Source organism: Ursus maritimus, unplaced genomic scaffold (genome assembly GCF_017311325.1).
Source record: "Ursus maritimus isolate PB19 unplaced genomic scaffold, ASM1731132v1 scaffold_5, whole genome shotgun sequence".
NCBI lineage: Eukaryota > Metazoa > Chordata > Mammalia > Carnivora > Ursidae > Ursus > Ursus maritimus.
The window spans coordinates 36,924,012-36,944,427 of record NW_024426663.1 but is presented as its reverse complement, the minus strand read 5'-3'; the positions used below and the strand labels follow the sequence as shown (position 1 = coordinate 36,944,427).

General features: G+C 39.6%; 1 protein-coding gene across 2 annotated transcripts in view; it reads left to right on the top strand.

Moving 5' to 3' along the window:
* Window positions 1-20,416, top strand: part of MAST4 (microtubule associated serine/threonine kinase family member 4) — a 161,124-nt gene that overhangs the window by 64,986 nt on the left and 75,722 nt on the right. For both annotated transcript variants that reach the window (XM_008691344.2, XM_040622219.1), the window contains exon 3: window positions 17,281-17,350. In XM_008691344.2, the coding sequence (XP_008689566.2) occupies window positions 17,281-17,350 (70 nt within the window). The remainder of the gene's footprint in view (window positions 1-17,280; window positions 17,351-20,416) is intronic.

Genomic DNA, 20,416 nt, shown 5'->3' with positions numbered 1-20,416 from the left:
AAATCCTCTTGACTGTGTGATTCTGTGTGTGTGTGTGTGTGTGTACATGTGTTTATTGCAAGCACCATGTTCACTCTGTAGTTTAAGCAGAGGAGGAATTTATTACAGAATATTAGGTAGCTCAGAGAATTTTCAGGAGGACCAGAGAGTGAGCATTGAAGTCCACATAGCCTAGAAAAGTGCATAGACCACATCATGGTACTGTGCAGAGCAACTCCTGGCTACTGTGCCCATGATTCTGAATGCTAGAAACTCAGACACTGCTGCCCCTGCCTCCAAGAGGGGTACCCCTGCCACCACTTTTGCCGTGAAAATTAATTACTTAGCCACCTATTTCCTCATACTGCCTTCTTTCAAGCCAAAAATTGAGTTTAGACTTAATTGGCAAAGCCTTGGCTATGCCCTCATTGCAAAGAAAGCTGGGAACATGGTTGGTGGCATCAGTCTTGGGGAGACAGCGCTCTTGATGTGGGAAATTCCTCTTCTCTAGGAAGACCGCTCAGAAGATACTGGGTGAGCATAAAGATGCAAATACTCACTATGGTAACTGGACATAATGACTATAAAGTACATCTGGAAGACTGTGTAGATACCGTTGGCCACATAAATTCAGGAAGATGGACCTGACTACCTGAGTTTAGCAGATATCATCTAGGGTGATGACAGGGCAAGCAGTCTACCACACATGAAATAAAAATTGCCAGGGATTGATAATGATATGGTGACGGAAACATCACACAGCCCTGAGAAAGAGAGAGTTTTATCAGTGAATGGTAGTGGGAAGATTGACTATCCATATGAAAATGTGGGAGGTAGACTTCCTTCATACTATGTACTAAAATGATTTTCGGACAGCTGTTAAATGATGTGTAAAAATTAAACACTAAAAAATAAAATGAAGATGTAGTTATTTAGCATGAGGAAATAATTTCTTAGCATGAAAATGTAGAAGAAATAGCTAAGGAAAAGATGGATAATACGAGTATATTAAGAACTTACAATTCTGTAAGTTAAAACCACCATAAAAAATTAAAATACTAGCAACTGAGAAGATATCTCCAACAAATACAATGGGCAGAAGTTTAATATTATTAAGTCATAAGAAAAAAGTCTCATGAATGAAAGAAAAAATTCTAATGTCCCACTAAATAGTCAAAGGACATGAACAGACAGCTCACAAATAAAGTAGACATGACAAAAGTTTGATCTCACACTAATCAAAAAAATGCAAATCAAAATAATGAAATACCAGTTTCACCTGATTTGCAAATATTAAAAAGCGTGCACGGTAATAATCATTTCTGGTGATGGTATAGTGAGACGATAATGCTCAGTACATTAATGTAAATTTATAATCTTTTTAGAAAGAAGAGTGGTATTTTGTCAAGAACACTAAAAATAGTTTCCATCACTTGAACTATTATTTGCACTTCATGAAATATAATTTAAGGAGTTAATCAGAAAAGTACTCAAATACATATTTAAGGATATTAATTGCAGCATTATTTATAATAGCACAAAAATGGGCAACCACCTAAATATTATATAGTGAGAAGTGATGCTTAAACTGTAGTCCATCTGTATAACAAATATAGCCATTAAAAATCATCACAGCGAAAACAATTTAATGGCATAGGAAAATTATGATTACAACCTAATTGTAAGGAACAGGATACAAAAGCTGAATATGGTTTGTGATCCTATTTAAAAGTATGTTTGTGGGGCACCTGGCTGGCTCAGTCAGTGGAGCCTGCCCCTTGATCTCGGGGTTGTGAGTTCAAACCCCATGTGGGGGGCAGAGATGACTTAAAAATTAAAAAAAGTACGTTTGTATGTACGTGCACACACTATCAAAAAACAGGCTGAAGAAACATACCACGCTACGTTAATAGGATTACCAGTTTTATTTTTATAGTTTATTTTCCAAATCCTCCACCATGTGTTACCTTTAGAATCAGGTTTTTAAAAGTTATTTTAGAACTGAGCAATTCCTGTACTATGGATTTTCAACATTTCACCAGCAAAATCCCACGTGCATATTGCTTCCACTCTCACCATCTGCCTTCAGTTTGAAGCAGTTAAACGGTTTTATGTTTAGCATCTTCCAATATTAGTAGCAGTACTAAAGTTATCCCCTCAGTCTGATTTATCCTTACTCAGCCCCTCAGCGGCGATGGGCATATGCTGCTGCGTTCTACCTGACTTCACCTAGAGAAGCACGCGTCTGCCGCAGATCAGTGTAGAATCTGGGTGAAGAGCCGAGTGTTTTTTCATGACACGTATTGTTAAATAAAAATGGGTTTTGGGGGGGAGGGGTGATCTCAGTTAATTGCTGTTGGAAAACATTACAAAACTATTTAGCAGAACTGCTTCGTTTTCTAGTTAATAAGATGTTAATTAGAAATATCCTAAGTAAAAAGGGTCTCTGCTAAGATTCAAAAATTGTAAATCCCCTGGCCTGTAACAGTGGAAAAGGTTTTGTCCTGCTGTAGCTTCATATCCTAAGATGCAAACGCTACCCCTCACTTAGGCATTATCTCAGCCATTTTCCACCTGAGAGCACATTTTTAATATGAGGTTTTTAAATCACTCTATGAAATTATGAGCTATTATAACATTTAAAATTTCTTTTAAAATTATAAGTTGATTAATAACCAAGCGTGGATGTTGTTATTATGTTTATTTTATGTCTGCATGAAGCAGAGCCAGCAAGTCCGAGTCCGGTTCCCTTGGGAAACTAGTTCAGGTCCCACGTTGGAGTGTTCATTGATGACATACTGAGGCATGACACTACTCCCGTCCTCCTGCTCCGCTAAAACCATCATCTCCCAGTGGTCAGATCCAGTGACTTCTTTATAAAATAGTATTATTCAGCCTGAGCGCCCTGGAAGATTTAATATCAGGAACCATTTCCTACCTCTTGATGATTTCCCTTCCCTTGCTTCCTCTAATTCTTCAGTATTCCCGTCCTTCCCGTTGGCTCCTTTTTGTGTCCTCATCCACTTTAACTATTGGAATCCCCTTGTGTTACCTCCTTTGTCACCCTTTACCTGTGACAAGCACTCCTTTACCACGACCTGCCGCTTCGTGCATGTGCCAGTTTTTTCTGCAGTTCTATCTTGGGCCTGGACATTTCGTCTGAACACAGATGCATGTTTCTATTTGCTGGAGCTTTCTCCATCTGAACGTGTCCCCGCAGCACCTCAGATCCAACTGTAAGCAAGTTGATTCTCACCAGTTCTGTTCATTCTCACTTTTAGCAATGTCATTGTACCTGGCTACCCAGCATCTTTCGTCCACCCTCCCTGCTAAGTCTTAATTTCCCTCTGAAATTTGACCGCTGGTGCTTCGCCCTGGCCCCAGCCCCTGGTTCAGGGCTTTTGCAGCGGAGTGAGGACTGGGTTCCCTCTTTCCGCCTGCTCTCACTGCCTGTGTGCACCTCAATCTCCTTTCTCTTCTTCGTTGAAGGCTTTTTTTTTTTAAAAAACACATGGATGCAATTATGTCTTTAAAGAAACATTTGTGGTTTGTCATGACATAGACGAGTATAGGGTACCCAAGTGTGATCCCCAGATCAGCAGCTCCAGGAACTAGTTATAAATACAGAGTCTAAGGCGCCAACCCATACTTACTAATAAAGTAACTATGGGGGTGGTGCCCAGGAATCTGTGGTCTAACTAATTCTCAAGGTGATTCTGATACACTCTGCAGTTGAGAATTACAGCTCTTTAAGTTCTAAAGCCTGACTACACATTCGAATCACCCGCAGAGCTTAAAATAATACCAGGTCCCAGACCAATTAAATCAGAAACTCCATGTGTCTGACCTGGCATCAGTATATATCTTTTTTAAAGCTCCCCAGGGGATTTTTGATCCTTAGTAAGGTGAGAGAATAACTTAATCTGTAAAATTCACTTGCTTTAGCAAAATCTAAAGCAGTGTTTTTCAAACTTGAATGCACATTGGAGTCATCTGGAAAGCTTTAAAAATGATCTTGCCCCAACTGCGGTCCCCATTCTGATTTAATTGGACTGAGGTATAACTTGGTCATTGGGGTTTTTTGTTTGTTTGTTTGTTTGTTTTAATATTCCCTGGGCTATTTTAATGTGAATCCAAGGTTAAGAATCACTGTTCTAAAGTTAGGATTCTGAAACTTCAGTGTGCCTGGGAATCACCTGGAGTACTCGATAAAAATAGGGACCCCAGGGTTCCAGCCAGGTGCAGAATCACCTGGAATACTGCCTTAAAGGATAGTTCCACCTGGCCATCAGGTTTTTCTGGTTTAATCTTCATTTGTTCTTTGTGCTTGACATCATTCACCGCCCTGCCCTGCCTTAATTTCCTACAATTTTCCTTCTATGACATCAAATGACTTGGCATTCCTTAAATGTGCCTTGTTTAAAGCACTGGGGAAAATGTTGATTGTTAAGGCCAATAAATGATCTTCAATCAGTTGGTTAGTCATTTAGAAAAGAAAAAACTGGACTTCTATCTCAGTCCATACACCAAATAAATCTCATATAGATACAGAAAAAAAGGTAATTAAAAAGAAACCATAAAAGTACTAGAAGAAAGCATGGCTGCATTGAGGAAAGAATTTGGAAGTGGGGAGGGCCTTTCCAAACAAGGTATAAAACCTAAAGTCATAAAGGAAAATGGTTGATATAAATTGGATTAAACAAATTTCTCCTTGGAAAAGTTACCATAACCAACATTAAAAGATAAGAACAAGTGAGAGAAACATCTTCAGTGTATTGACAGAACTGCCTTAAGGTATAAAAATACAAAAACATAACAAATCAATAAAAAAGGCTAACCTAACCACTCAGAAGAAGAAAGTAGGAGCCAGATAGTTTGTAGAGAATGAGACAAAGATGGTTCACATATTAGAAAATCCTCAGGATCCCTGACAACCTAAGGAAGTACATATAAAGATGGCACCTAAATCTTTCAGAAGTCAGCATGGGCAAGATTGGGGGGCTAGTGTGCCCCACGTGCTACCAGTGAGAATGTACAGTAGTGCAGTGATTCTGGAGAGCAATTTAGTGAGAGGCACCAAAGTGGAAGATGAACCCATGTTTGGACCCAGCAGTTCTGTGTCTAGGAATTCAGCTCTTGGATGCAGTCACTGTGTTGTTGCTTCACAAACTGGCCCACCTACGCAGAGGGGAAGGGGAGGCTGAAGAAAGAGGCAGGTCGCTCCAGATCATTAAGGGGCAGCTTTAAAAGCAAGGGACCTTATTTACAAGACAGTCTTGAGGGGCTTCCAGAGGAGTAGATCTGTGTGTCGTGACCAGAATCTTACAAGTTTATATAGAGGATTTAACTGGGTTCGGTCACGTATCGAGTCCATATCTCTCTCTCTTTCTCTCTTTCTCTCTCTCTCTCTCTCTCTCTCTCTCTCTGTCTCTGTCTCTCTCTCAAGGCTATGTCCTTGGAACAGCTTCCCCTATGGGAATGGTGAGCGCAGTGTACATTCCATGGACAGGGGAGGGGGTCAGGAGCCTCCAGTTACCTGGGTCCAGCTTCCAGATCAAATGGAGGGCACATGCTCTGAGTGACTTTCTCCAGAGAGTATTCACAAGATACTCATTGAATCATTAAAACATTGACATCAGTCTAAGTATCCATTAATAGGAAAAGAAAGTAAATTATGGTACAGGGCATACTGGAATTTTATTTGATGATAAAGATGACAGAGATTTAGGGGTGGTGATACAGAAACATGTAGAAAGATTATTAAGAAAAAAGCAAATTTAGAACTATATGTACACAAATATATGGCATGGTATTATTTTGGGATACTTTTATATTCATAATACATGCTTGCACATCTATATGTATTTCTGGGTAGGTCCATACCCTATCAAAAGAGGTTGCACGTGAAGAGTAGAATTGGGGGTTGGGAGGTGGGCATGGGGGCCCAGAGCTTGCAGCAGTACAGATGTGTTGAGATCATACAAATGTTGGAATGAATCAGTGAATGGAAGTCAGACTTTGGGAGAGATTTTTAGTCTTTATTGTGTACCTTCTTGAACTATTTTTTTTAAACCATGTGTGTATTATTGCTTTTGTAGTAAAACTAAAGTACTTAAAAATATGCTGTTCTCTTTTACTGCTCTGTCCCTTTGCTTGTTCTGTTTCCTCTGCTCCAAAAGTCTCCTTTCCTTCTAGTCTTTCATCTACTATTTTCCCTGGAGGTTCAGGTCAGAGGTTGCCTCTGTGTGGCCATCCATCCCTCTTCTGAATGCATGGCTTCCTCGCTTTGTTTGTACCACATGAGTGCAGGATCTTATTATGCTCTGTTCTGTCTGTCTTCCTTGTCTGATGGGTGAGAGCATTGTGGTCAGGGATGGTCTGACTCATCCGACTTTCTCCAAAGGCAACCAAGAGTCTGTCATTATAAACATCTCGGTATTTTCCTTTTGAGCTCCTAAGTGCTGGCCTGCCTTACAGTCACGCGTGGCCTGATGCAGGAAGTGATTGGCCATTTCTAACCGCTCAGGTATTCTGGAACACAGAGCTCTAGTCTCAAACATGGTCTCCAGAATTGCCAGTATTCCATTTCATCCGTCATCGCTGCCAACATCACTTGAAGGAAGCTGCTGGTATCACTTACTTTAGACTTGATGGATCTACTGAAGTACCCAGCATATATTGGCTTTTTTCCCCCAAGCTTTACAGAGACGTTATTGATCGATAATGCATGTAGGGTGTACAACATGTTGGTACACGTATATATTGTAAAATGACTGCCACAATAAGCTTAGTTCATACCTTTATCCCCTCACATAATTATCATTTTTTTGTGGTGGTTACTTTTAAGATCTATTCTCTAAACTTTCAGGTATGTAATGCAGTATGTTGATTACAGTCAGTACACTTTACATTAAATCGTCAGAACGTACCTTCTACCTACAATGTGTACCTTTGAACGTCTCACCATTTCCCCCAGCGCCTGCAGCCACCATTCTACTCTGTTCTTAGGAATTCAGGATTTTTAGACTCCACATGTAAGTGAGAAAATACAATATCTGTCTTTCTCTGGCTTATTTCACTTAGTGTAATACCCACAAGTTCCATCTATGTTACTGCAATAGACAGGGTATCCTCTTTTATGATTGAATAATATTCCTTTATGTATATGCCACAGTTTGCTCATTCATCAGTGGACACATAGGTTGTTACTATATGTTGGCTGTTGTAAGTAATGCTACAGTGAACATGGGGTGCAGATATGTTTTTGAGATAACGATTTCATTATCTTTGCATAAATGCCTAGAAGTAGTGTTTTCCTTATCTTTGGATAAGTACCCAAAGGTGGAATTTTTGGTTCATATAATATTTCTATTTTTCATTTTTTGAGGAACCTTCGTCCTGTTTTCCGTAGTGGCTGCATCACTTCACATTCCCACCACTTATGCATGAAGGTTTCTTTTTCTCCACATCCTTGCCGACACTTGTTGTCTCTTGTCTTTTTGATAGTAGTTACTCTGATAGATGTGAAGTGATATCATTGTGATTTTGGTTTGTATTTCCCCGATGATTAGTGATGTTGAACATTTTTTCATGTGTCTCTTGGCCATCTATACATCTTTTTTGGAAAAATGTCTAAAGTATTTGCACATTTTTTAATTGGGTTTTTTGTGGTTTTTGTTTTTGAGTTGTATGATCTCCTTATATATTATCAGATAGATGGTTTGCAGGTATTTTTTTTCCATTTGGTAGGTTGCCTTTTCATTGTGCTCTTTCTTTTGCTTTGTAGAAGCTTTTTTTAAAGTTTGATGTATTCTTACTTATTTTATTTTTTTTTATTTTGTTGTTTGGACCATCAGTGTCGTATTCCAAAAATTGTTGCCAAACCGATGTCAAGGAGTTTTTCCCTGTTTTCTTGTAGCAGTTTTACAATTTCTCGTATTGAATTTAGTTAGGCATGTGATTTAATATATATATGATTTAAAATTTCTACCTGTTCTATACCTAGTTTTTCCTTCAGAGGGCCATGGAGATGCAGTCGTGCTGTTTAAGAAGAGTAATCGCAACTTTGTTCCCTACCTCAACACCCCTCAACATACCTGAAGGGTTCAACACATTGTAATTAATAACTGTGGCTCCTGAAGTTAGTGATTTTCTAAAAGTTGCTATTTGTGCCGAGAATCTCAGGGTTGTGTGTAGTTTGGAATGAGAGCCCTCACCCCATCTATCAATAATTTAGGATTGTATGCTAAAAATACCATGGATACATGTATAGAACATAAATAGAGTAAGGACCTGAATGGACACATCTGGATCATGGAAAAGACCAAATCATGTTTGTTTGTTTGTTTGTTTGTTTGTTTTTAAATTTTTTTAAAGATTTATTTATCTTAGAGAATGTGCACACATATCGCCGTGTGAGGGGCAGAAGGAGAGGGAAAGACGGAATCTCAAGCAGACTCTGCACTGAGCGTGGAGCCCTACATGGGGCTTGATCTCATGACCTTGAGATCATAACCTGAGCCGAAACCAAGAGTCGGACACTTAACCGACTGAGCTGCCCAGGTGCCCCCAAATCATGTTTTTTTTTTTTTTTTAAGATTTTATTTATTTATTTGACAGAAAAAGAGAGAGAGCACAGGCAGAGGAGGAGGCAGAGGGAGAAGCAGACTCCCTGCTGAGCAGGGAGCCTGAATCGGGACTCAATCCCAGGACCCTGAGATCACTACCTGAGCTGAAGGCAGATGCTTAACCGATTGAGCCACCCAGGCACCCCCAAATCCTGTGTTTTGTAAGGAGGAATGATTGGAATAATTAGAGTGATCTTATTTTTTCTTCTGATAATCACATGTTGCATTGAGATCCTGTGCATTGATTTTAACTGTCCTAATAATTTTTAAAGTTCCAATATTACATGAACCAAATACTTGGCATTCTGCGTATAAGAAAATGGAAGCGGGAAATGCACAATCTTAAGGCAAATATTTCACTCATATACTGTTAGATGGTGATTGAAATGAAAACTGGTGTTTAACTTTGAATAATCAAAAGGTTAAACTTGATAGTAAAAGTGTAAACAAGTTTGTGGTCAATGAATGGGGTTTTTTTTGTTGTTTTTTGCCAATGTTTTCCTCTTACAAAGACTTTTAGTCTTAATTTAGGAACATAGGAATGATACACACTGAAGCTTGGGGGGTGTTACACCCTGTTTGAAAAGAAGGGAGAAATTCTGGAAATAATGAAGTGAGTATAGAGGAAATAAAAGAGTGAGAATAATGAAGTGAACGGTAGCAGTAGGATCGGGTAGAGGAAGTATATCATTTATTTGATTAACCTCAGAGAACACCTGTGGGCATGTGGGATTTCCAGAGTGTTCACATGGTAGGATGCTCTTTGTTTGGATTGATAAGGGAGGAATTTCAAGCGTTAGTCCTGTTTTGACAATACTTGGAGGTCACATGAAGTGAATTTGTAAAAGGGACATTGAACTATTATTGTACCCGAGACAAGGAGGGAAGGTGCATTATAGAATGAAATGGGGAAGTGAAAAAAAAATCCACACTTCCTGGTTAAGAGGTCTAAAGGACGAGTGAGAGTTTTGAATTTGATTTATAGTATACAAGCAAATTCTAAGGTCGTGGTTCTCAGTCCTGGCAACAGTTTACAATCACTCCATTTAAACAGGGGCATGTTAGGGCCTGGATATCAGCATTTTTAAAGCTTCCCAAGTGATTCTCTTACACACTCCAAATGAGAACTGTTTATTGATATAAGGATATGAAAAAGGAGAGTGAAAGAAAAAATATTAGAACAAAGTCTCAGGGCCAGGGAATTTCCAACATCAGTATGGTTTATGGGAACTCAGAGTCACAATTCTGAATTGTTAGATACTTGGCACATTGCATATTATTTTATAGTGAAGCAATAGAATTGAATGTCTTTGATTCTTTTAAGTCTGATCCTGTTTCTGGAGTTAGCAACTGAAAATGATTAGGTAACTACTAAAAGAAAAAATATTCATATTTTGCTTCTTTCGGTTAGAATTCTGGTGTACCGGCAGCCAAAGGAACATTTAGTACTCGTTAAATGGGACCACCTTAAGTAGAATATGTATTTTTTTTACTATGAAGAACTGAAAGGAAAAAGTCTATAATAGAGAATACATTCAGATTATATTTAGCAAGGTATATGGATGTGTACCATGTCATTTAAATACTTCCCCTTTGACTAGAAATTAATAAGCAGTTGAAGCAAACAACTGAGAAGAACCAATTTCCTGATAGCACCCTCCCTACTCTTCTAAGTAAAAAGGGAAATGCTTTGTATCTAATTATGTTAAAGAATTGAAATCCCTTCATGTATGACAGAAAAAAAATACACGCACCTTAGGTTACATTCTTTAACTCAGTCTTTTATCCTGATTCAGATACTAATTAATTATCTAAGATGAAGGAATGCATCAAGGTTCATAAAATTGCATGAAACTTGGAAATATCTTTTACAGTGGCTATGTTATTAACTCGCCTTCCTTGACCTTACCAATGCTACTCAGCAACTTTAAACAAAGACTAAAAATAATCTCTTCTCTGTTGTGGGGAGATGAATTACTATAGATGGGAGGAAAATACACAACTAAAAATCAACTTCCTTCATCACTCTTGACATTCACCAGTCTTTAGTCGGGATCACCTTGAGATGTGACATCAATTCAGAGTAATAAGGAAGGGTCAATGAAAAGCTAAAACATTCTCAAGAACCCATTATAACACATCTCCAAGGGATTCGTGTCAATGCCACAGCATTTCAAATAGAGTACACAAATTCCAGAGGACCAGCTTCATGAAATGGAGACAATAGGCATCGGTGAGAGTCTTATGACATAGAAATTGACCTGTTATTGGATCTCTCTTTTACTCCCTACATGTTTTCCACCCTCGCACCTCATCAGTCATTCCTTAGAAAGCATTACATGTATGTTTGTCACGAGTCTGTTGTAACACAGTACATTCTCCATATGGTATTGTCACTGAGAGTTCATTTTTAGTAAGTAATTTTGGTACATTTAAGGGCTTTGGTTTAAGAAAATTTCTTTTTCACATGAATTTGGATCTAGAATTGGTTTTGCAAGATGACTCCAGAGCTGGATGATATCTAGAGTTAGCTGCCTCTATCGGATTTTTAGCTCTTTGGGTCTTATTCACCACTTAATCTGTTGTAGTAGGTAGCTCAAAGCTCTGTGCATAAAAAGAACTTAATACATAATTATTGAGTTTAAAAAAAACCAGCATGTTTCTATTTTTTGTATTATAGAAACTAGGTTAGGCATGAGAATTCAAAATACACTTTGTGTTTATCTACATGTATAACTGGAGTTTATCCCCCACCAACATTTAGAAATAGCAATTAAAGGAAGAGAGAAAGGGAACAGAGTACATGTTGTTAAATTCCATTTAGTTTTACCTGTGGTGACAGGAGATAGAATGATTGAAGTTATCATTACTCAATCTTCAGTATTTAGCCTATAGAATTTTCCTTCTCTACAAACCTTTCACTAGCACTCTTGAGTGGTTTGAGTGTCTGAAACAGATCAGGATTATTCAGTCTGTTAGGCACTAAATAATGTGAGCTGGAAAAATATTACTTGCTCTCAAGTACAATAACAAAAACTACAACAGAATTTTTAAGTAATTAATATGTTACACGAGAACCGCAACTAAGGATAACATAGTTATATGTAATTGCATATAATGTGGAGTATGAGTACATTTTGATATATATGAAATTATTCCAGGTGGTGTCTCTGTAAGTAAAAGAGCCTAATGCCCACCCGGTATTGGAGTTATGTTCTTAGTTCTGTCTTACACTCCCGAACCCTATCCTCCCTTGGTCTTCCCGGTCTCAGCGCCAGCATCTTACTCGTTTGTTTAATCTTGAAATCTAGGAAATCCTCTTTGTTTCTTCTCTTTCCCTCATCATTCAGCAAGTCCTATTTGTTCTAGTGCCAGAAGGGACCTGAGATCTGCAGTCACCCCATCCAAACCAGCATATCTTGGCTTGTCTGTGCTCATAGCCTCCTAACTGATCTCTCTGCTTCCACTCATGCCCGCTTCCAGCCCATCGGTCACAGAACACCAGAGGGATCTTTCTAAAATATAAATCAAATCTCATTATTGCCCTCTATGTGGTAGAGGATTGATAAATATTTGTTGAATGAATGAATCAGATGGTAACAGTGGTCTTGGCTGCTGAAGGATCAGTAAGCAATAAGGGACAGGGAAAACCAAAACAGGTTCAGAGAGCCCAGATTTTATGAAAACTTTGGTTCATTGTCTGTAATCCTCTGTGTACTTGAAAACCTGGGCACATGAGTCTACTTCTATTCATTGGCCTGCTGTGGACACTTCACAGCCTGCCAGAGACAATTCCACGGAAGGCCAATCAAGATTGTTCTGTGTCCACTCCGAGTCTAAACAGCTGCCCAGATGTAATTAGTATTCCACAATTGTATCTCGAGAGGAGCCAGTTGCTGAGACAGCTGTCTAAGTGGAAGGAAGATTTTTAACTTTTCTTGTATGAGCTGGGTCTGGTAGGATAGAGTCAAAGTTCTCAGGTGCTGGGGACTACTGTCTCTGCAAGTTCACACAGCTTGAGATTCCTGCATCACTGTTCTAGTGCCTGTCTTATCTGCTGGAATTCACCTTGGAAGGAGATGTTAGGTTTGCTTCTTTCAGGTTTGGTCTTAAAGTCTAAAGCAATGGTGCTCAGAATGTCCTACAAAGCGATAGGAAGCACGGTACTGGCTGTTACAGCATAAAACGCCACAAGTCATTTTAGCTGATAGTCAAGTAATGACAACAAGGATTCAAATGGGGGCTTATTCTTTGATCCTCCAGGAGTTTCAAATGGCAATTATCATTATTTCTTGGATTCCCTCAGTCCTGATAGAAAATCAAGGCAACCAGAAACTGTCATTTTGTGAACAGACAGCTATTAAAAGCACATTAATAATCTGTAGTGGGTATAGCATATGCCTTTTAAAAAGATTTGCAGCTTGTTTCTCTGTGGTAAAGACACAGGACTTCTCCAACCTAATTACAAAGCAATCAAACAATTTAATTAATCTGGAAATCACTTTCTTAACCATAACTGCCTTGAAAATGAGGCACCCTGTGCAGAGCCATGAGGTAAAGTCCCATTTTGTTATATTGCCCCTGCCCCCCCCCCCCCCCCCCCCCCGGGACCCTGGAGTTAATTACCTACCAAATGCCTGACCACTACTAAGGTTTACTTTACCAGGTCAAAAACATCAGCGGCGATAACAGCATTCTGTAAAGTGTCCTAGCACTCAAATATCCGAGAGCCAGCAAATCCCTGGGAGCAGCAGGATTTGAGTTATAAGCAAGTGCTGCACATATGGGCAGAGAATTAACTGGCACCGGTTTTCATTCGAGAGTCTCTCAGGTATTGCTTTGCAGATGGGTGGATGGATTCAGAGAGCAGTGCTGTGAGGAGTGAAGGTCACGTATAGGACTCTGGTTTCAATCCGTCTCGCTTTCTCATCACTGGGCATGTCCACAGCAGCCTGGTCCTCATTTCTTAAGAATACGTATAGAAGATGCGCTTTTTAATTTAGTCTGTTCTAAATGAGTGGTATTTTCATCACTGTATAACAAAAGAATGTCCCTAAGGCTTCAGAGACTGAATTAGGTAACATAGAAATCAATTTTTATTTCAAATAAGAACACAGACTTCAAAGATTGACTCCCAGAGGCCCCTGGGTGTCTCAGGCAGTTAAGCATCCGACTCTTGATTTCAGCGCAGGTCATGATCTCAGGGTTCTGGGATCAAGCCCAGAGTTAGGCTCAAGCTGGGCATGGAGCCTGCTTACGATTCTCTTTCTCCCTCTGCCCCACCCTCTCTAAAAACAAAACACAACAAAAACAGAAACAAAGATTAACTCCTACCTATCTAATCTCCTAATCTTGTTACTTCTCCCTAAGGAAAATGGAGGAATATTCTGTAATAACACAAAAATCTACAGAGTACTCATCCTCCCTTTTCATCTCCTATCACCACCATTCCACTTCTCTCAAAATTCCCTATCAACAGGCATTCTCCCACAATGGGTAGTCAGTCACCCACGGTCGACCCATATTGGAAATGTTGGTCACTTGTGACCTGTACTATTTTCATCACTTCGTTTCTAGTGGATCACTAATTATGCTTGGTTTGCTCACCAAAATATTCTTTCTATTGGCCTTTCATGTCCTAATCTAAGCTCCTAAACCCTCTTCGTTGGCCACTCATCGGTCCACCCAACACATTCATGCCAGGTTAAAATCTGTAGCATCTCTCCCTTGCCTGCTTATGTCTCTTAAGGCCCTCCCCCAGTTAATACCAATAAATATAGTTCACAGCTCATTGGCTACACCAGTCTGACTCTCTCCTACTGCCAGAGTATCTGTCTCTACTGTATCACCCTACTCTGTTTGGGGTGTTTCTGTCCCCTTCCTGAGGTTCTTCCATTTCTTCTCTTGAGCTAGCTGAACTGCCCTCAAATTACCCTGTAATCTCTTGTCTTTAATGAATTATCAGGTATTCTAGTTCAGACTGCCATCATTTTCTCTAATATCCCACTACGTTTAAGAGCCTTTGTGATAGCCTGTGGGGTATGTGTGCGCCTGTACACATGGGCATTTAAACCTAGCCTAGATCTGCCATGAAACAGGAAGAAAGATCTGTTAATAGCAAGATTATGCAGATGGCTCTGTAGTCTCGAGGTTCAAAATGTGGGAATTTGCATTTGATTTTATAGCAATGTAGGAGTAGATGAGAAGAAAATGAGGGACGTTTTCAGTTGATGGGCTTAGAAAGGCAGCACAAAATGGGGAGGCAAAACTCAAAGATTAGAAATGGCTCATGGTAGCCTTGATTTTTTTTTTTTTCATTAAGAGCAGAGTTAAGTTAACCTACCTCTATATATCTTTGTCTCGGCCCATTCATCGTCAAAGTGATCACTTGCCATGTATTATAGGATGTTACATGACTTTCTGGGGACCAATCATTAAAATCTCTAAAAGTGAAAAGGGTTTTAAGTTAACTCCTTGTTTATCCCTTCTTCAGGGTCTTAAAAATTCTCAGTAAGCTCTGTCCAGTTCTAGTTCATCTCATTATAATCTCCGGATACAGTGTTCACTTTACAAAGAACATGGAGCTAAGAATTTGGTGCCAAGTTTCATTGATCTTATTATTTATTCTCAATGATTGGGTAGGAGGGATTGTTAAACCACTCATATGTTGGCTTCCAACAATCAGCTGTTTTGTTTTTCCTAGTAACTTACTGGTAGTTTGCTCTACATGGGGTGTGAGGAAAGTGAACATTTTTTTCCAACTAAACAAAATCTACACTAAAATTTCTGGCATTAGATTCACTGCTTTTTCAGAAACTTTTAGCCATCTTGAATTTTACAATATGTTTTAAGGCTGTGAAGAGTGATATATAAGCTAAGTTGGGAAGAGGCTGGGCAGGGGGAATGAAGGCTGTTGGGAAAAGTTGACAGAATTTAATTTAGCTGTGTGGATAAATGGACAGAAAGAGTCCTGGATTACTAGATGGCAAAAGCAGAATCCATTTCTCTAGGGGCCCAAGGAACAACAGATGCAGAGACATGATAAATTTCATTGCAGCGGAGGGAAAAATGCTTCTAGATTCTCTGGCCATTAAGAAATAGGCTTTTCAGTGCTTCCTAGTCAAATGGCTTTAATTGTGCTGTCTGTCATAAAGTTAATGGCATCTGTTGAAGACATCACTATAAAATTGGCAACCTTAAGTTAATTGAAAAATTTCAGTAGAGATGTAACCAAGTCCAGAAGTCCTCGAGGTAACGCTGAACTTATCCCCTTTAATGGGTTAGTCTGTTCTTTTTGCACGCAGATAATAAATTGTTTACAGATAGGTACTGACTTGAACATGCAAATCTTGTATTCCTCACACCTAACTACAGTTGTCACTTCCGCTGTGAAATCAGTAACGTGGGAACTGGCTGGCTGTTAGGGATTAAACGTATCGTCCTGATTTATTTTCCGTGTTTCAAGAACATACAAGATTAGTTTGCAGCCTTTCCTCACCTCCTTCTTTAAAGCAGCTACAGTTCCATCCGGTCCTCAGATAATTCTGCCAATCTAATTAAACATGCAGAGGGAAGCCGGGTGGTCTGGAGTGTCCTGAGCTGCCCCTCACCAGCTGCCTGCCAAGCACTCTCAATGATCAGCAGCAGGTTGAGTATTCTGGTGGAGAAAGTAACAAGCCCCCGAGGAGCTGCTCTCCTTACAGCGAACAGTCTGTGCTCACCCGCCTCTGCGGGATTTGACACCCTCTGCCAGTGGTGGTGGCTTTGAAAGCCTGCCTGGCCAGTCATAGCCCAGATGCTTAGAAGCAGGGGGACTGTTGAAGAAAATATTGATACAGGCTAATCCTGCTGGGCCACTCGGGCCATAGAGCTGGGTCATTTGAGAAATAGGTCCACATGGCTGGGTTCTTCCCAGTATTTTATGACTAGTACTGACATTTCCACTTTTAAGCCATGGACTCCGGAATACGAGGATTTATTTTTGAGAAGTCAGACATGTACTTGGTTTCCGTAAATAAAAAAATACCAAGTTAGAAAACCCGAAAGTAGAAAGCCGCACCCCCACCACCAGGTGAAGCATATACTTCCACACCCATCCTGTTACTTAAGATGTTAACATCTGGGGGCGCCTGGGTAGCACAGTCGTTAGGCGTCTGCCTTCGGCTCAGGGCGTGATCCCGGTGTTCTGGGATCGAGCCCCACATCGGGCTCCTCCGCTGGGAGCCTGCCTCTTCCTCTCCCACTCTCCATGCTTGTATTCCCTCTCTCGCTGGCTGTCTCTATCAAATAAATAAATAAAATATTAAAAAAAAAAAGAAGAAGATGTTAACATCTGGAAGAGTAAGAAGCAAGACATTTGTATATACATTATTTTGTAGGACTGAAATATTTAGGGTATTAATCCCTGGGAGACTACTGCTTGGTGATAGATGTGCTTATTCATGTATCTTGCACCCTCAAAACGCTGTGCTGGAACCCAAGCCCATTCCCTCGCTCTCCCCCACCCCCGCCACCCCTGCTCCTGCTCCAAGGAACACTGAGACATTTTTGGAGACATGGACATTGGGTGAGAATGTACAGAAACTCATTACTAAAAAGAAGGTGATCCTGGATGTGGATAATGTTACAAAAACAAAATCCTGTTATGATTTTTTTCCCTCTTTTCTCTTTACAGGAAATAGCCCTCAAGATAGTCCAAGAAATTTCTCCCCCAGTGCCTCAGCCCATTTCTCATTTGCACGGAGGTAAGGACTTCCTGTGAGTCGAATCATAAAGTGTTATATTGAGAATCGCATCTCTGGAACCCCCTCTTTCTCATTCCCCCCCGTTCCCCTGCCTTCTGCCAGTGAGATGCTGTTCATTATCACATACGGCCCTCTCTGAAGCTCCCTGCCCAAAGATAGCTTTACACCAACACACAACTCTGTTGTAAACACTCCCGCTTTATAGTTTAATAATGATTTCTGACTCGTGCTAGAGTTCCATGTACCTCTCTTGGTCCTTCCCTAGATGGTGGGCTCCCAGTGAGGGAGAGAAATGACTGTTGCCTTTTTTTCTCTTAACTCTGCTGCAGTGCCTTGTACATGCTTGCTGTTCATCAGATTTTTACGGAACTGTCCGAGCTTACAAGGAGTTGACTCATCTCTGTGTCCTGGTGCAGCTGTTTTTGTTGTTGAAAAAAAAATTTTAATGACCTTTCTGGGATCACAGGGTATAAACTCTAAGATGCCTCTTTACTTGAGAGCATGAAGCCACCAATTTAGTGATCCCCTTGAGATAAAGCCATACATGGACTATAGGATATTTTATGTTTTCTCTTCGTATCTTAGTTAAAATTTGGTACCAAGTGTCAAAGATACATGTGTTCAGTCTGGGTCATTGAGCCACAAGGGAGTCTTGCTGTTCAGAGGATCATAGGCACGTGATGTAACATCCAATATTGTCAGTTCTGGATGTTCTTTGGTGATTTCTCCAAGTCAGAGGAGTCTACACAACCACATTTTCTGTGTTCCGCACGTAGCATTAGTGTACCTCTCCCTGTCCGAGTCCAACCTTCACCTTCCTGGGCTCTCTCACCCCTCTCACACACATACCCTATCCTCTCCTGCCCGGGAAGAACTCAAAGAAAACAAAATGCCCCTTCAGCCAGGTCTCTGAATATTCAGGATAAATTCAGTTTATGGTCTGCACGTCCAGCATATTTGCTTATTTTCTTCAGTGACCTAACTATACCATAAAGTGCATTAACGTAACACTTAATAAAGACATATGTGTAGGTTAAAAAAAAAAAAAAAAAAGATGTGTTTTAACGCATGTTACTAACCAGCAAAACCTGCAGTGTCCCCACTGCCATTTGTCAGCATGTAATGCATTTATATTACTAAGTCCAAAGAAAGGGACCTGTCGGCAGGATTTTCAGAATTCTCTGTAACTGAGAGTCCCTTGTAAATGTTACACCCCCCGCCCCCACCATTTGGCAGATGCCTGTGTGTGTAAGGTACCAGTTCTCCATCGTGGGCGGGACACCAGAGGCTCTTAAGGAACTTGAGACCTCCACCCTGACTCTTTCCCCAGTTCCAGCTTCTCTTCTTTTAGCAACTTGTTCTAAGCACTGTCAAGAAAATGTGAAAATTAACTGGTCCCACAAAGCCTGTGTTTGCCCAGTTAATATTAACTCATGATAATGCTACTCCTCTAAGTGGAAACAAAAAATCTTATGAAAATGGAAAAACAAGAACCCACCATAGTCTTTAAAAATATCTCTTAAAAGAATGTGTTTAATTACTTTAAGTAATAAGAAAAATGCAAATCTCATTATAGCGTGCATTTAAACATGACAGAAATCATAGTCTCTTAATCCTGTCAGATTTATAAAAATGAAGAGAATCTGATAATTAAGTGGGTGACTGGAGGATAGATGAATCTGGTTTCTCTTCTATTTAAGAAAATACACAACCCCCAGGCATGCTAATTTTTGACAAATAAACCATAAACCATGACAGAAGATTATCACAAGAGACCTGTAGTTCATTTTGCATGAATTTCCAGATGGAACTCCCTCCACACTCTTCAAAAAATATTAATTTAGATTGGGGCATGAGTGATCATCTTTTTAAACTTTTATTCAGGTAAACAGAACCCTGCATTTGCTCTGAAGACTCAAATTGGTATATTTTTATTTAACATCTGGTGTCTCTCTCCTCCATGTTAAAGTTGATTTTTATTCAGGAAACATGGAAACCCACTCATGGGTCCCCATTCCCTTCCATTCGGTATGCATTTTTGAGCCTTTGAGAAGTAATACCATTTTGAGACTCTCACATGTTGTTATTTTGTATGTTTAGTCCAACAGAGAAGAGATTGCCCTGTCTTTAAAATTATTCTTGAGTAGAGGGATAAAGATCAGGTTTATTAATATTTTCTCATCTTATACCATTATGTGGCACGCACACACACACACCCCTTACATATACCAGTATGTGAAAATACTCCCCCACTAGACATCCACTGTAATGAAATAGTTTAATTTCAAACTGGAAAATATGATGGCACTCACTTGCTATCTAATATGTATATTAGATAGATAGATATAGATATAGATATATGTGAGTAGAACTATCAAGGTAATTTTTTACTACTGAGTTAAAAGGATGAAAATGAGCATTGATTGTAGCATAGTAAATTTTGTCAGGAGCAAGGAAACATATGTTTATTTTCCTAAGACCTGTGCTACAGATTTACAGTCCATCCAATTACAGAATTAACATTTTTTCTTTGGCTTAAGATGGAGGTAATAACATTGTTGTGCCTTTCCCGAAAGCTGTTGGAGTTGACACATTACATACTGCTCGCACTTGCATTGGAAATACAGAGCCCTGAGTACATGCCACGGGTGTTTCCTAGCGGCCTCATTGTTCCTCAAGGGTAGATCTCAGAATATATTTCCACGAGCAAATTACTAGAGCAGACTGGCCTGCTGAGTTCAGGTCATTAGACACTTGTTGAGCACCTGGCATAGTTCAAGTTGTTATAGTATCAACCAGAATGTACAATGTGTCACTCCAGGTGACTGTTACAATGAAACAAATAAATAAATCTTTTCTTCATATAATTATAATAGCCAGGTTGATATTGGGACTTTTCATTTTTTCTTTGTTCTATACCATGTTAATCTAAATTTTTGTGAGTAGTGTTAAAATCATGTTTTTTTTGCAAAACTTTTTGTATTCTATGCTCCCATCAAATGTTTTTCCCTTCTTACTTTTTCACTTAGTTTAATATGGAGAGATTTCTACCCCTACCACCCCCCC